This window comes from Mesitornis unicolor, unplaced genomic scaffold, assembly GCF_000695765.1.
Source record: "Mesitornis unicolor isolate BGI_N332 unplaced genomic scaffold, ASM69576v1 scaffold19921, whole genome shotgun sequence".
In the NCBI taxonomy this organism is placed as follows: Eukaryota; Metazoa; Chordata; class Aves; order Mesitornithiformes; family Mesitornithidae; genus Mesitornis; species Mesitornis unicolor.
Window position 1 is genome coordinate 12383 of NW_010164681.1, and position 17558 is coordinate 29940.

At 47.8% G+C, this 17558-nt stretch overlaps 1 protein-coding gene across 1 annotated transcript in view; it reads left to right on the forward strand.

The window, feature by feature from the left end:
* Positions 1-4628: 4628 nt before the first annotated feature.
* Positions 4629-17558, forward strand: part of LOC104548390 (syntaxin-binding protein 4-like) — a gene marked incomplete at both ends in the record, with an annotated part of 30355 nt that continues 17425 nt past the window's right edge. The window contains 5 exons of the mRNA XM_010194397.1: positions 4629-4718; positions 6364-6437; positions 11709-11804; positions 12608-12677; positions 13657-13731. Of these exons, the coding sequence (XP_010192699.1) occupies positions 4629-4718; positions 6364-6437; positions 11709-11804; positions 12608-12677; positions 13657-13731 (405 nt within the window). The remainder of the gene's footprint in view (positions 4719-6363; positions 6438-11708; positions 11805-12607; positions 12678-13656; positions 13732-17558) is intronic.

The window sequence follows — 17558 nt, forward strand, 5'->3', positions numbered from 1 at the left end:
CCTTGGCCTTCTCATTTTACCTTGTTTTTCTGCTGGGCATGTATCTCTTTGCTTCTCTTCTGATGCTAACTAACATGCCCATCCCTGTGGTTGGGTCTTCTATCTTTCTGCAGCTATTTTTCATCATAAATCTCACCGTTCCCTAACCTGCAGCCAGCATTGACCATAGTCAATGCCTGCCGGCGAGGAGCCAGCCCTGGTTTTTGGGGACAACAATGTGTGGCTCTGCCAGCTGCAAGTGTGATTCGGTGGTTGGTGTTCACCTGTTTTGGTGCTCACATTGGTCTTTCCCAATATGTGTGGGTCCTCTTCAGTTGGTGAAGTGGTGGAGTTGTCTTCCTGGCTGTCCCACCAGCAGAGAGATATCTCCTTTGATGTGCTGGAGACAACTCTCCAGCTCTAGTTTCAGACAAGGTGGATTTTTCCACCTGCCAAAGCAGCTCCATGGGCTGTGGCTTGGGCTGCATGAGCCTTCCAGTTCTCTTACCATCAGTCAGTGCTGAAGGCTAAGTTGCATGAAAAGATTGGTTCCTGGATTTTAGCCTCAACGTTGGGGCTGAAATAATGGAGGAGAACAAAGGCTCTATTTCTCTGTTTGTATAGCCTTTATATGACCTGGAGATGACCCTACCTGAGCCAGCAGGCTGCAGAGAACTCTTTGACTGGGGAGACCAGTCATTGAACCCTTCAGTTTCAAACAGAAGTGTGTTTCACACGAGACAAACCCCAAGCAATGCCTTAAGCAATTTTGCATTTTCTACTGGATATCTCTCTGCCCCTGTGTTGACCATGCAATGCCAATGTTCCCAATGACATTAAACCCACGACGTCCATCTATCGTGGGCGAGCTGTTCCCGGCACTGTTTGCATGTAGTCTGGGTAGGAAAGGCAAGGAGAGATTTGAATGACGAGAAAAAATAGCCTTATTGTTGGCTGTGCTTGTTGCAGCCATCCTCTACACCTCTTTTCTTCCTGAAACCCAGCCGAATACATTGCCACCATCTTCTTCACCTGCTTCCTCTTGGCAGTGGCCAAAGTTTGATGGTTTGGATAAGGTGCGATGCTGTGGAGGAGGAGGATGCAGGATGGTGTGCAGGGCACAGCCAGCCCCAGAAACAGCCTGCTCTGCCTCCTTGCTTCTCGGCAGCGAGGGCACCTCAGCCAGCTGCTGTGGGATGGGGGAAAAGCATCACCACAGTTGCTGGTACATAACCCACTCCCTTTCTGTGCCTCTTCCTGGCTCTCCCAATTTCTCTCTCCTCCACCTTCCTGTTTGTGATCTCTTATGCTAAATGTTGCTGTTGGCATTTTTTTACCTTATGTTCCTGCTCTAATACTTATTTTGACTCCACTCATAGCTTCACCCACACCTGCTTATACATGCTAGTGTTAAGTAAAGCTGACAAATACAGTTTCACTCAAGTTTTTATATTAAAAATATTTTTTTCAAGCAAAAATCATTTTTTTCAATGTGTTATCAAAGCTTCAATGTGTTTTCAATGTATTTCAATGTGTTATCAAAGTTATTTTTCTAGAAGTCAACAAAAAAGTGGACATGCAAGTTAAGTGCAGGTTTATACACTCTCCAGCCCTGCAGTGTTAGTTTCTACTTAAACTGTGCTCCCTCCACTCACCCATTTATTTAAAAATGTGAAGTCTCATTGGCCATTCCCTGGGATAAGAAGCCTGGGCTTTCCAGCTGGATTTACTCTGAGCTGCTCAGCTAGGTCCCAGCGCAGTAAAGAGCTTGAGCATATGGCATATCCCCTTTGCCAGTGGCATATTTGCCTTCGACACCGGTTATGCAGAGCAGGACTGGGACCCTCAGAGAGATTATACGTGGCTTAGAAATCCTTCCTGAATGTGAGCCTGAGTTTTGAAACACTAAAAAACTTCTAAAGCTATTTTGCTGAAAGTTTCCCTAAATAAGACAGATGTTAAGCAGCAGGAGCAGCATCAGCATCTGATGCAAAAGCATCAGATCTCTCTGTATTTTGAAGGATGGGATTGAGGATCTGATGTTTTGGAGATAGACTTGGAAGCTAAGTCCTGCTCCTCTTCCCTGGAGGCCTCTTTGGTTCAATTTTCATTTACTTCATCACCTTGCAGACAAACGTGTGGTTTATTGCAACATCCCACCCAGCCACTATGAAGCACCAGTGCCTGGGAAGGATGAGCGTGATTCCAGGTGCAGCTGGCAGTGGTTAGTGGGACCGTGGTTGGTGGGACCATGGTTGGGCTGCTGACAGATTTGGTTTTGAAGGTGTTGAGCCCCCAAGCTCCAAACAAACCCATGTCTGCTTAACATCAAGCATGGAAATTGTTCCCCAAGATGCAGAAACCAGGGTGGATGAATTACTGAATTGCAAGGCAGAGAGATTCTCCTGTCTGCATGTTCTGGGTTGGGCTGGCCTGGCTCCTGCGAGCTCTCCTGCAGCCCCTCTGAAACTGGTCAGAGAGGTCACCTTGTCCTGTTGATGTTTCCTCTGGGGCTTGTACCAACCCTTCCCTTCAGCAGCACTGATTTATTCCAGCTGAGGCTCTGGCCCATGACTCAAAGGGGTAATTTTGTGAGTTAATTTATTAGCAGAGTCTCAAAGGACCCTCAGATGGCTGTAGATTGAGTTTTGGTGGTCGGATGGAAATTGTCTCTTACTGTGACAGAGATGATCATTAGTGCCTTAGAGGACATGGAGTACGATGGTTAGTGTAACTGGCGAGAGGCTGGTGTGTGAGGGCTGCCTGAGCATTTGCTCACAGGTGAGGTGCTGGAAAAGGCCACCCCAAGATGGGCATGGTGCTGGGGCACTCCTGTCCCTCGAGAAGCTGTGTCCTGGCATGGACCAGCCCCCCATTGCAGGAGAACAGATACACATGGAGGGTTACCGCATCCTGGGGAGCTGCAACTCATGCGTCTGCTCTGCCACAAAACTTCCTGGCTAGCCTTGACTGAGTCACTTAGTACCAGAGCAGGGGGTCATGGGGCTTGGACCCTCCTGTCTTAACTGAGCATGACGTTTGGCTCTCTGTGCCCTTGACATCATCTGCAGGATGGTGGGGGGAAAGAACATCTCCTTGCTGTCAGGATGAGTAATTTTGTGAGGCTTTCGGTGCAGGGAAGACTGCAGCCATCCAGCAGACTGGGAAATAGTTCCATGTACAACCCTTCATACTGTGTCCAATTGGCCAAAGCCTTCATGCAGATGTAGATGAGGTGCTTGGCATGTCTTGCTCTGGTGGGGTGCGCATAATGTATTGTCAGATGCATCTATGTTTGATGTCTAGTTTACATTATTTATCCAAATTTTGATCTTGCAGCTAAATTAATTCATTTTTAGGAGGGTTTTGGCCACCTAAAGGTGTAGTGTCCTCTGTTTTTTAATATTTCATCCTAATGCTCCCAGGTGGAAGTTACTTTTAAAAAGGCAATTAAAATGCAGGAAAACTTTAAGCATTGTCGCTGTTTTAAAGCACCTCAAACTTGCCCAGCAAGGCTTCACATGGCCATTGGGGAAGTTCTTGCTAATGAAATTAGTTGTTCATGCATGGGGAAAGTAATATCCAACACCACCAGGTTAAAGGAAATATTTGGCAAAGAGTTTGCAGTCCCAATCAAGCCTGTCCGTATCTGATCCCCAGCTGAGCTGGACTGACATAGGCTGATGCTCAGCTAATGAAATCTGGTACCACTAATGGGGTCTAGCCAGAAGCCTGCAGAGAGACGCTGTAGGAGCAGCACGAGAAAGTTGCTGTTGATGGAGCTGAGGCCAAGAGCTTACCTGTGCCCTTAGCTGTTCTCCAGGGATGCAGGACCTGTGTCCTGCCACTGCCCATAGCTCCAGGGGAGCACCTTTCCTGGGAATTTCTCTTCTTTTTGTACCCACCAAGATCACAGCTCTGCTCCTACTGAGCACCAAGGTGTCTTGTTCAGCTCCATCCCTGCTGACTGACCAACCTTGGATAATCATGTTTCATCTCTCCATCCTCATATCCCACAAACCAGGGGTGACGCTGCTTCTCCATCTGGGTGGTGTGCAGTGAGACAGGAGTGGAAGAGGCTTTTTAAAAGCAAAGCATTCTTCTGACCTCCCAACAGAGAGTGGAACAGTTGAACATGCTTTGTGTTAAGAAGGAAATGCTGTGGGCTGGAAAAGATGCTAAATGGAAAAAAAAGTAAATCAAAAAACCAAATCTAAACCCCTAAGTGCTACAGTCTGTTATTACTTCCAAAGCTCTGCTACAGATTTTAAGCCTTTAGGGACGGTGAGCACACATGTCCTGCACTGAATGCTGCCCTTCATCCTTGGAGGGGCTGTTCCAAAGATGCACAATAGGATGCATCCAAATAATTACCCCGTTGTGTTAATGATGAATGCAGTGGCCCTGCTGGGGGAGCTGGCAGAGCTCCCTCCCTGCTTGTTCGGGAGGGCGCTTGTGATGGGCTGAGTTGGCTTTGGCTTGCGTAAGCTTTAATCTAAAGTTGGAGATGTTTTTAGCTGATCTGTGTTAATGTTGGGTGGAATTAACATGCATACGGGGAGACCATGTGACTCCCCTCAGACCTCCCCCCCTTCTTTTTTTTTTTTTTTGCCGTTTTTCATTGCTTTAACGGATTCTTGCCAAATCAGAGTGGCTGGCGCTTGGCAGGGCTGGGCTGCCGCCACCAGCAAGATGCCCACCGCCTCTGTCCTTTACAAAGGAGCCATCATCATCAGCAGGTAATCCCCCCTGCAGCTGGGGCAGAAATTGGGGAGGGGGCATGGGGCAGCCCTGGGGGTCCCAGTGGCCACCTCGAGTCAGGGATCATCTGCTGTGGCTTCCCTAGGACCAGGGTTCAGTGACAGAGATGGCTCGCGTGCAGAGAAAAAGCTGAGGACATCATCACTCGCGTCTGTTGTTGGGTTTCTTGCGTCTCTCGCATTAGCGAAGCTCACTTCTGCTCCACCGTTCGTGTATCAAATCGGGGATAAAAGTTTATCGTATCAAGTAGGCATCTGCTTTAGCGAAACCTCCATCCTTATGTCGCGTTTCAGCCCGCTTTGAGCTATTTCTGTTTACTCCTGGTTGAGTTTCCTCAGTGATTTATGCAAAATACTCTGAAAATCCTGCATGGTAAATTGAACCAGTCTGGGCCTGGGGCTGCTCTGGCTTCCTGGGATGCCTTCAAGCTGCATTTTCTGACAGCCAGATGTGGCCAGATTTTGTCCATCCCTTGAATACATTAAACATTGCAAGAATATCAAGGGGGGATATTTTTAACGAGAAAAAGCTTTAGAGATCGCCCATCTTAGAGATGGGTGTTACTGGCTCTGTGGATAGCTTGATATTTTGAGAGGTATTTTGGATGCCTGCAAAGAGAAGTCTCTATGGTTTATTCCTCTCCTGTGTCCCACTGGACAAGGAGGAGCCTGTTGTGCCCCACACTGTTGTTCCTTCTCAGCTGTATACAAATCTGGGATTTGATATTGATTCAGAAACTTCTTTTCTCTTGTGACTTAAATCCCGGGAAGGGAGTGTTTTGGGAGCCCCTCACCCCTGGTTCCCCACCTGGTACGCTTGGCTCTGGGTTTGTCAGGTTAAAGTCCACTCATCCTCACCCACCCTCACAGGAGTGACAAACACGGGCCACCGAAGGAGGAGAGGCGCAAGTGGTCTTGGGTTTGGAGTACAGGATCCCCATCTAGGGCAGAATAGAGCTTCTGGTGACATTTCTTTGAGACACCAGCAGATGTTTAGGTGAAGACTCTGGGGAAGGTGGAAGAATTACTTGCCACAGGGGAACCTCAGGTGTATGACGCTCTTGCACTCGTTTTGGCTTGTGATGAGAAGTTCCCACCCTTGACCTGGTGAGGCAGGGACTTGAAGCGGCTCAGCAGATCTTGCATTCCTCTTTTCTACGCCCCCTGCCAGAGGCATGGACACTGCCTGTGTTACAAAACTTTGGGAGCGGATCGTCCCTGGCTGTCTTCATTACAGGCTGGCTGTATTTGTGAAACTGGTTTATTCCTGGAACATTGGTCCAAGATCTGATCTCATTTCCCGGGAGCTGGACAGCTGTCCAGCCCTGTTAATCTGGAGTAATGAATCGCAGAGAGGCCCATCAGATTTGCTGGGTGGGGAGGATGATGTCCAGCCCTGCACATATTCTCTCATTTATCTGTATAAATTTCAGCGGGGGGTGGGAGGGGATTGCTTTTTGCCAGCATGGGCTTAATATGTGGGGTCATGTCCCTCAACCTGCGTGTCTACATCATTCCATAGGCAACATCCAGGGTGGTGGGAAGGATGTGCATGTTGGTTGGGCACCTGTACATCTGTTTCTTTTAGCCCATGAAAGAAAGATGCTTCTCTTCTCTCTCCCAGGACACTCATGGGACCATATGGGATGGATCGAACCGTGCACTGCTTCGATTTCTACGACTGTGCAAATGGGCTCGGTGAGTCCTGAACCTCTGCAAGAGACGTTGGGCAGGGCTGGGGTGGTTTGAATGTCCCTCTGGTCCCCATGTGTGAAGTCTGATATCTCACAGAAATAACAGTTCTTGTGTCTGCCTGGATCAAGCATCTGATAGTACCTTTTGCAGCTGGGAGGTTTAAATAGGGTCAAAATCCTGATTAATTTCCTGTTAATGGTGAGCACCCAAGGGCTGAGAGCTGTGCAGGAGCCTGGGGCCAGAACTTCTCCCCTGACCAGGACAGGGGGAAAAAAAGACATTTTGCAATTTTCTGAATTAATTAAATTAAAATTTAAAATTAAAAAAAATCTTAAAAAATTATAATAACAATTAAAAAATCCCAAGCACTTACTAGCTGCTTGCCCCCACTCCACTGCATGCAGCTCCCCCGGGAAGCCACCCCGATGTTGCAGGGCATTGCAGTTCTCCTGGGGATTAGACTGTGTGAGTTGTTTTTGGAAAATCTGGCCCGTGGGTAAGGGTATGAGCACTGAGCGAGTCAGACATCCCTCCATGGTGCTCTGAATATCAAAGCACAGAAGAGAAGAGAAGAGAGGTGGTCATATCCATCAGAACATGAGAAATAACCACAGGCTCATGGAACTCAGCCTGAAAGGATCCCGTGCAGCATCTCATCTGACCGCTGTGTATCCAGCGGCATAAATACAAGGAGAAAAAAGTCAACTGTTTTCAATAGCGTGAAAAGTCCAGAATTCTGTGCTGCTGAAGAAGCAGCAAGTGAAAAAGTATCTGGGATCAAAGCTGCAGTCTACAAACTGGATTCACTCTGCCCTTTGCTTCTGATAGGCACGAAAATACAGATATGCACAAAATCCCCTACTCACTCAGGGCACAACCCAAGTACAAGTCTTGCCTTCAGCAAATAGACACAATGAGGCTCTGCATGAGTTTTGGGCATATACAGAGTTAGTTGTTTGCAGACTAGCAATGGATGGTTTCAAGGACCAGTTGTACACTTTGATCCTTTTGAGATGAAAACTTCTATGCAACATTAGAACATAGGAAAATTTTTGCTCTTTCATGGACTTCATAAAAAGTTGAAATGTTGCATCAGAATTTCTCAGGGTCCACCACACAGTCTCCTCTATCATTTTTGATTGTGAGTGCAACCCATCATCTCACAGAGCGGCTGCGGGCCCTTTAGTGAGGTCCCTGGGTAATCATTTGGGAGCCCCTCCTGAGAAGTCAAACTCACCAGAGAAACACTGTCAGGTTTCCTGAGATTAATTACAGGGTCATTATTGGCTATTTCCAGCTTTTGGGTAATGGAGCTTTCTGCCATGGAGGAAAGGCATTGCTGATGCTTCTTCTGGCCTTCTGTTCATGATGTTCACAGGAGCTCAGAGAAATGTCTTTGCTTGGTGAATATGATATTTTAATCTCCAGAGGTTGATTTGGTTGAGTTGATGGGATTTTAGCTGTTGGGTTAGATTAGCTCGTTAAAGGAGGAGACCCAGAAAAGCCTGATTGGGCTGATGCTGACCTCTGGAAGAGATGCACAGATGTTGCAGCCCACTGCCAGCCACTTTCCTGGGTCCCAGTACTCCTTTTTCCCACCCTGTGGCCAGGTCTTTGCAGGGTCTTGCAATGTGCTGCAAGAAGGTATAATGATGTGGATTTTCTAATGCCATCACCAGCTTTCTTCACCCTCTCTTGTGAAGCTTGAAACACCCAAGACAAGCAATTGTCCTCCAGAAAACACCCCTCTCTGCTGAGGACCAAGTGGTACCTGCAGGAACCTGGTGTCTGCCATAGGTGTAGCTGCTCAGGATATATTTTTGGGGGGGCAAAAAAAGTGTCTCCGTGTTCCTCCATGAGCCTCTTATGTTCAGATGTGAATGTTATTCTAGCAGAGTTGCTTCAGGGCAGCAGCAGCCCTCTTGGTGCTGGCGTGGCAGGTCAGCGTTTGGCCCTGGGTCTGTTGCTTTGTGGCTCTAGGTGGAAACCCACATGTGAACCTCAGCAGAAGTTCAAAGGGGTTACCTGGCAGCTCCTAAAACCTGAACTTTGAATTAAAGAATAGCCATCAAAGGGAAGTGCTGATTAAGAAGCATTTCTCAGAAACACTGAGATCCCATTATCTTGACCTTCATCTTCTTAGGACGGGGCAGTGAGTGATTCACCTCCAATCTGTCCTTTCCTCCAGACAGAAAAAGCTGGCCAGGGCTGCAAGATCAACAAAGAGATTAAGGGAAATGTAATTGAACATTGCTAGCTTAGGCGCATAGCGGACAGCCTCTCTCCATGTGGACCGTGGCATGGTTGCCAGTGAGGTCAGGATGCACCGGAGATGATTACAGTTGGGCCAAACAACCAGATTAGCCAGGACACCCCTTGACCCGTGGTACAGAGCTGCATGGCAAGCCAGCAGCAGGTGAGATTATAGCCTGAGAAGTTGAGAAGTGTGACACTGCCATTAGTGGGAGTGGGATTAGATGAGCCAGAAAACTCAAGGGTCTCGAAGACATTTATAGGGTTGCTAAGAATCTAAGAAAACACTGTCTTGTTCAGTCTGACCTGTGTGCCTACCTGGAGTTGTCCCATAAACATTCATTCTGCCAAAGAGAAAATACTGGGGATGTGGGCATTGGTTCCAGGACCTTTGCCAGAAAGGAAAGATTAAAGAGAGAGATCCAAAATAGGCTAGATTATCTGGCCCTAAGTATGACTTAATAAGCATTATACTGGGACTTTGATGCTGTGATAATTAAAGAGCCGTTATTTACTTACACTGGGTCCCAAATATAAATTTGTGTTTATAAAATATGAAGACTCCCAAAAATGCTACCACCGAAATCTTTGGTTAGGATTTGTTGCAATGTCTCCCGAGCTCGGTCCAAGCCCTGGCAGGGATGAGCCTTCCCTTCTCTTCCTCCTCCTCCTCCTCCCTGCCCTGGTGGGGACTCCCCAGTGCATCTCCTGGGGGGCAGGGCCAGCATAAGTGGTGTCTCCACAGCGAAGTGTTGGGTAGGAGGGCAGCGGGGGCAGATCCTTGCAGCACCTAGCTGGTTTGCCAGCAAGGGAGTGAAAAGTCAGGGGTTTTTCCTCCCCTCCCATCAAAGTTTGAGTGTCTGGGAGCAGTACTGTGAGTAATTGCTGATTTTAATAACAAGATCGGATTTTCTCCTGACATCGTTGGGGATAAAGGAGGATTTGTAGATACTTCAGCTATATTAAGCCATTATTACAATTGATTTGTGGACACAAAAGGGAAGTGAGTCATTATTGCTTTGACACCTCAGCAGAGGAGCCCGTCACAAGCTGGTCCCATTGAGCTGCTGGGTGATGCTACAGTCTAGCCTCTTCTGAGATGCAGATTTTTACATGATTTGTTTAATGCGTTATCATTCCTAGTTACTTCATGTACTGGTGTGAAGATATACAATGACTTCATCAGTCAATACCTTGGCTTAAGCTGGACTTCCAGTGTCCTCCCTGCCCAGGGGTACCAAGGGGGCTTTACCACTGCAGGACTCCTCCATGCCAGGGGGTTTCCAGACCCATCCCAAATGTGAGCCTGCTCCCCAGGGTCTCTCTGCCAGCTAGTGGCAAAGCCCACCAGCAGCCACCCCAGCCTGGGAAGCTTTCCAGCTGAGCATCCTTGGTGATGAGCACATTTTACCTTCTGTCAGTGGGCTTTGGGGCTGCAGCATCTCTTCCCAGCTTCAGTCCGCAGGGACCTGACCTGTCCCCATGCTGCTCAGAGATACCTCTTTTGGCAGTATTTCAAATTTTAGTGAATTTCTTAAAAAAAAATTGCAATGGAGATCAACACTGGTGGCTTTTCCTGAAGTATTTTGCTGTGAGTTCCTAGTGCCATTGGTAATACAGCTCCTCACAGATGTCCTAGGGCTGTATGGTTAATGCATCAGTAAACTCCAGCACTTGGATAGAGCTGGGTTTTCTGCTCGGGAGAAGCAGCAACGGGTACATACAGGAGTGAAATGAAAAATTGTGATAATCTGGTTTTAATCACAATTTTAATGTAAAGGTGACTTAATAGACAAGGTGCTTCCCTAGAGGTAGCTGAAAACTGTGAAGGTCCTCAGAGCAGAGCTTGGGTTATAAAAGGAAGGGAGCTAGAAGTGGAAATAGTGCCTTTGTCCCAAGTAATCTTGGTCCAGGGCCCACTCCTATTACCTTCTCTTCGTTTCAGTAAAAGGGTCTCATGTTTTGGGGAAGAAGCTGTGCTTTGCTCCCCTGGAGGGAGGCATGTCTCACATGGGGTCATGTCACACACCTCAGACCCCCACCAAGGCTCGGAGCAGCTCCTCAGCCCAGCAGCAGGCAGAGGATGAAGCTGGCTCCATGCTGGCAGTGCGCCTCTCTGCGGTGCCACCTGTCCTTAGCGTGCCCTCCTGCCCAGAGCAGCAAAATGCCTGACTGGCGGCTCTTGGAGGAGATTTGTTAATTAAAGCCTGGCTTTTTAATCCTTCTGCCTAGATCTTTGAAGCAGGACTTAATGAGCCCTGAACAAATAAGTCTCTTGGGCCTTTTCCTGCCAGCCAGCTTATGCTCACACCAGTAGCGATAGGTCCCATGGCTGGAGAGGTGGCCGTGCAGCATGAGAGTTCTTTGCCAAGGTGCTACGGGGCACCTGAGCTATGCGGCTGCACTGAAGCTCATCTCTACACCCTGGCTTCTGCCTCTGGGCTGCTCCACACAGGTGCAAAGACCGATTAAAAAGCGGCTGCTCTTGGGGGCTGCTTCTGATGTGCAGCTCTGCCTTTGATGGCAGCTTCACCGGCTGCGGTGGAGACAGTGCTGGAGCCTGGCAGATGGGCGAGCTCACAGCAGGGATGTTCTCACCACCATGTTGAACCTGAGGCCTGTCCAGATGTTGCACCTTGAAGGCAGACACACTTGACCTCATAATGTTTCATATGACAGTTATCAGAGACATGAGTACAGGAAGCCAGTGGCTGATTTAACTAATTTTTCTTAATTTCAAGTGATGAACTTTGCTTGGGCAAGGTGGTCACTCCTTTCCTGTGCCTTTCTCGGAAGCTTTGCCTCCATAGCTGTGGCTCTATCAGGTGCCTTTAGCCTTTGTGCTGTGTCAGTGGCCTCATCACGTTGCTTGTGTTGCTACTTGTATAGCAGGGGATATGAGGGGCTTTCCACTAAAGGTTTTTAAAAGGGGTATCAGGCGATGCTGGGGTGGTCCCTCTGAGACAGCCTGTGGAAATGGTGATTCTTCTGCCTGTGTCATGGACACTTCTTTTCCTCCAGGTATTAAGGTAATCGGTGGCATTAAAGAACTCACTGGGGAAGAATATGGAGTTTATGTCAAGAGGATTCTTCCAGGGGGTGTTGCTTACGCGGACGGTGAGTTAAACACGATGCGGAGTATCACAAAGTCTGAGAAAAGCCAAAATCCAGTGTATTTATTTTATATGTTGCCATATTAGACATTCCAGATGCTTCTTTCCAGATTTTCTAGCAGTGGGGGTACTTTTTTACTATGGCAATAGTTGTAACATTCGATGGCAGCCTTGTCTTGGCTTCTACAGCATCTGGATGGCTGCAGTGTGTCTTTAAATCAAGATCCACCTCTGCCACACAAAGAACTTAACTTTGCTGCCTGTCCCTTGACATGTGCCCCTGGCTGTCTGAAGCCCCAGAATGACAGAAGATCCTTCTGCAAATTCAGCTGTGCTCTAGGCTACTGATTTCATTCTGAGCGTCTTCAAATAAGGAGGTATTAGGCAGGGCTCTACACAGTTCACCCTTCATAACTTAAGACAGAGAGACTTAAATTTTTTTTGCAAATGTTACACCACCATTTTTCCATGAAGAAAAATAATCCAGAACAGGTAGAGGTGGCACTGGTGGTTTTCTACCTGACCTCAAACTGAATCAAGTAAAAGCTTTATTGCATTTTTTGGTATTTACTTTCGTAACATCCTACAGGAGAGGAAGCACTGCGACATTGGCACAGGCTGTTCAGGGATGTTGCAAAAACTTCATCTATGGACATCTTGGAAAAACAGGTTGGATGAGCATCTCAGGAGCAACCTGTGCATATTTCATCCTGTCTCTGGGCAAAGGGAGGAACTGCCCAACCTCTCCCAGTGCCTTCAAGCTGTATTTTCTGCAGTTTCTACCTATTAGTTTTGTTTTTTTTCTAGGGCGCCTGCAGCCAGGAGACCAGATCCTGGAGGTCAATGGAGAGTCCTTAATTGGGGTTACGAGCGAGAGGTACCATATCCGCATGGAAATTTTGCATTCCTGTTGCTTTTGTATAATTCTGTGAAGTGGTTTAGGCTGCAGGTTGCACAGAGGATTCTAGGGCACTACTTTGTGCTGTGACACAGTCACTCTATTCCCAAGAACTGGAACTTGGGAATCACCAAATGAAAAGTTTCTGTATAAAAATAGACCAGTGAGTCTAGTCTGCATTTGTGAGATATTCAGACATTTGCCCAAAATGCTGGGTTTTTTAGCAGCTCCTGGCACCCCCACTCCATCTGCTACAGCTCCCAGCTCAGAAGATTCCCCAGTGCCACAGCCTGGCAGTGTTGCTCTACGTGGGGCATTCGATCCAGACCTGCAATCCATCCCCTCCACTCCCTGCCAAGAAAATAATTAGATCCAGAGGAGTACAGCACTTCTGGAGTACCTCTTTTCCATTAAATGTAGTGCTAGCCTGCTGCTGCCTTGCACTGATTAGGCTGGATAGATGTTTGGGAAGAAGCATGAGGAGATTTTCCTGCTCCCAAACACCCAGAGGGGCTGGGTTTGATGAAGGAGGTACCTGAGGACATCTCTGCATCTGCAGGGAGGCTGTGTCTGGCCCCCGGCACGCTGTCCTGACCCCCATGGAGACGCTTATATCTTGAACGAGAGCAGCCATCCCTGAAATGGAAACTTCCTGAGGGAGGAGATGTGCTGGGACGTATTTGCTTACCACCACATGCATCTAATGGATCTGCTTTGTTATCAAGGTCTTCTAATTTATTGGAGAAGTGGGAAAATGGGGCTGTGATATGAAAATCAGGGCAGGGAACAGGGGTGTCCCTTAGGCATCCAGCCAAAAAAGGTCACTTGGTTGCTGACAGGGCTTGCCCAGGCCATAGGTCTCTGCCCAGTTTGCTGTGAGCTTTGGTACATGACTGGGTGAGCTCAGTGGAGCACCACTGCAAGCCAGTGTTGACATGTTGTGGTCCTTGTCTCACAGGGCCGTGGACATCCTGAGGACAGCGTCAGCCAGCAGCCACATGCGCCTTCTTATAGCTCGTGATGATGACGCCAGGTAAGGGGTGTCATCTCGTACCGGCAAGGGGGATCACAGCACTTGTTGGCACTGTCACTGGACTGCCTTTGAGATAACCAGGCTCAAAGCCCATGGTGAAGACAGAGGTTGACAAGGATCTTTTGACAACTGTACAACAGTGGGAATGTGCTGGAGCTGTAATGGGGAGGAAAGCAAAGTTGGTGGCTCCCAGCTGCAGACCTGGCTCCAGCCCAGCCTCTGCCAGCTCTGTGGGACATCCCAGCATCAAGCAGATGTCCACAGGTGTTTTCCCAGCAAGGATCAGGGCAGCTTCAGCCTTGGCTGTAGAGTAGCATGGGCTCCTTCAGCTCTGCTGTGTGGTGCTGAGCTGCCTATGGCTTATTACATCCTGCACAGAGCTTTGGATGAAGAGGAACAAGGACAGCAGGATCTTCCCTTTCCTTTCCAGTTAGACACATTGAGTTAAGGTCTCCCTTCCCCAGAGGATTCCTCTCTCAGGGAGGACGAGCAGTTTCTCTCTGAAACCTCTCCCCTTGCCATTCCCTGGAAAACCTTACTCTATCTAGGGAGGCTTGGGGGATTCAAAGGCAAAAGAAATTAGTTCAGTTTTGTCTTGGCTAAATTTAAGCTGTGTGGGACAATGATGGCATCATGAGAGAGGGCAGGGTTGTGGAAACCAAGGTATGGGATTAGTGGAGTCCTTTGCTTGCACTCCCTGGGAGATATGGTGCTATGTGCTGTAGCATCCTCTCCCCGTTGAATAGAAACATAGATCTGGAAACTTGAGGTACACTTGGAACCACCAAAACAAGAGTGGGTTTAGGCAGAGCGCGATCATGGGTAGGCAAGTTGGTGGCATTGAGGATTTGTGTTGTGTGTGGGTGGCTGAAGATCACAGAGGTGTTTCCTCAATGTACCCGCATGCCGTTAGCATCAGGGATGATGGTTTCATTCCTTATCCATCAGCACCTGTGGAGTGTTACTGCCTTGGCAGAGCAGTGAGAGTGCTGTAATGACAGGGGTGAGGCTAATTTTGACACAGTAATATTCTGGCAGAAGAATTATTTGCTATTAATGATGGACTGCTGTCACCTACCTCTATTCTGCTCTTCTGCTGAAAATAACCACTCAAATTATTGCATTAACTGCAAGTCCTTCAGCAGCTGCTGAGGAAGCACTGAGTGAACAGGTCACTGGAGCTAGGCTCGAGAGTTTCACCCTCTTTTGGTCTGAGTGAGGATCTGTCTCTGTACCACAGCAATCCCTGCATTTGCCTTAGGGGTGGAGGAGGCAGTGAGCATCTTGTGATGTTCTCGCTGGATGGCCATTGCTGGGGCTGGTCCCCAGCAGGAGGGATGGGCTCCCGCAGCTGAGCAGCTCCCTGCACCCAGGGTTTGCTCAGGAAAACACTTTATTTCTCAGCCAGAGCCCCCAAAGCAGGTTTTCTGCCTTCACCCACGCTGATCTGTTCCAAGCTGTTGAGGCCTCTCAACGTGCCTCCTAATATCTTAAATTGCAGCAGATGTTTCTTAAAATATATGCGTGCCTGGCTTTGTCGGCAGCTCCAGCTCCTTCGTGCATCTGTCGGCAGTCCCCAATTGCCCTGCAGAGGAGCTTGAGAGGGAGAATGGGAGGGCAAGGAAACTTTAAGCAATTTATTTGGCCTCTGTTTGCTGTTGGTTGTCTGTTAAATCTGCAAAAGGTTAGCTGGCAGGAGAGTGGGGAAGTAATCAGTTTATTTATTTTTTTAAAAAGATTTGCAGAGATTTTCCTTACATAATCATCTTCCAAACTGTTTAATACACGAATACGTATCTCCAGGATTAAGGGCTGTGGAAACGGGGGAAGGATCTTTCTGCTTTCTACTTTTTTTCCCTTTTCTTAGTTTTGTCTTTATTTTATTGATGTCCTATTATCTTTTAAGTCTATCCATGAGGGTAGGTGAGTAGACAGCCCTCTGTCTGGGCTGAACAGGCTCTCTGCCTTCCCAGGGGCTGTAAGCTCTGGAGGTGATAGGCACATGGAGATGCTGTGCTGTGAACTCCCAGGCATCAAGGGCAGCCTTGCACCTTCCCACTGCCAAGCAAAGTGGCTCACAGGACATGAAAGCTGAAGGAAGGCATGGGGAGGGGTGTAATTCAGTGTATTTCGAGATACCCGCATGCAGGTCGTCTTCATAAACCCTGCACGCACAAGGCACGCTGGAGGAGGCAACGTAATGGCTCTGGGTTTGGAAGACAATCCAACCCGCCTGCCAATTTTCCCAATGACTCAGCTGAGTAGCATTTTGTTGTGGTTGCCCTCAGGGGAATTTGACTCATAAATGCTATTATTTGTCCCTGGAGTTAATTATAGGCCCCAATTACCTGTACTCTTAATGGACCTCAGTGCTGGCGTGTATAAGATGCATGTTTTCAGCCTGTCGCATCACACATGCTGCAGAGAGCAGCAGTAATGCTAGGGCTTACAGCATAAAATTCAGATTTAGAGCTGGACATGCTGCATTTGGATGACGGTCAGATCTGATTTTCATTTGTGCTCATCTTTAGCTAATGAGGATAATTTTATTACATATGCATAATTATTGTTTATTCATCCTCAGCCTGAAAGTCACAATAGTTCCTTGTTTCTATGCGTTGCACAGATATCATCCTGGTATTTCAGGTTTACTACTGCAAGAAAGCCTGTTTGTGCTGCACCTCCTAGTACCTGCATGATAAAATGCTAAATACATTGCATGATACGCACAGTCATCTTGGTGAAAATGGGTTGTTGTATTAATAGGACTTGCACAAGAAACAGTCAGGAAAGCAGGCTGCTTTTCTGCAAATGCATAACTAATGTCAACCAATATCCAGGAATCGGGGAGAGGCTGTTGCTGAAGTCCATGCCCAGCTGGTGTGAATGCAAGGCAATCCCTTTTTCCTGCAAGCCTTGCATGTGACAGTGGCAGTTCAGCCCATGGGTTTGTTTGAGCACTTTGTGCTAAACTGGAAGGCAGTGGTGGGGCAGGCTAATGCAAGCCTAGGATGTCCCAGGGTCACTGGGGGAAAGCATGGATCCTTTTACACAGCAGCTGAGATGTGCCTGTGTGTCTCACCGCTTCCCAGGCATTTATGGAAAAGCAAAGCGCAGGAGTGGCACAATGTGCTTGCCCAGCACGGCTGGTGGAAACGCTGCAGCTGCTGTGGGCTGGGCGTGAGAGAATCTGCTTTTGTGATGCTTTTGCAGTGCTTTAGGTTTGCGGTTCTCAGTGACCTCCAGGCTTTGGTTTTTTGAGACAAGCTATTAATTTATCAGGTGTCACAGGCTCCTCTTTCTCCCCTAGCTGTGGTGCAGAGCTGAGGTTTCCAGATGCTGTGCTCTCACATAACCTTTGATGTAGGATTCACTCTTTGTTCTCCCAAGAACAAAAGGGCAGGACAGAAAGGTATTATGAGATAAAACAACAATATTCTGCAGGAAGATTGGCCCTCCGCTGCTTAATCTGTAGCAAAGTCAGCCTACAGCTGGCTGCTGCTCGCAAACCCCAGTATCCTACTCCACGCTGTGGGGCTGGCTGAAGGCTGTGTGGGTCTGAGCTCTGTTGCAGGGATCCTCCAGACCTCAAATGTCTGTATCTTAATGAAAAAGAGAAGGAGAAAGGATTGTTAAAATGAACTTTCCACCTAATACAACCCCTTGGGTTGTTTGTTTTTTTTTTTTCTTAAATAAAGCTGGGCATTTTAGTCCTGCAGACACCTGACAACTCACAGTGCTTTAGCAAGGGTCAAATTTTAAATATTAAAGACATCTTCTGAAGTCTCTTTAGTGTCTGAAAGCACAAAGCAAGACTTGGCATTCCT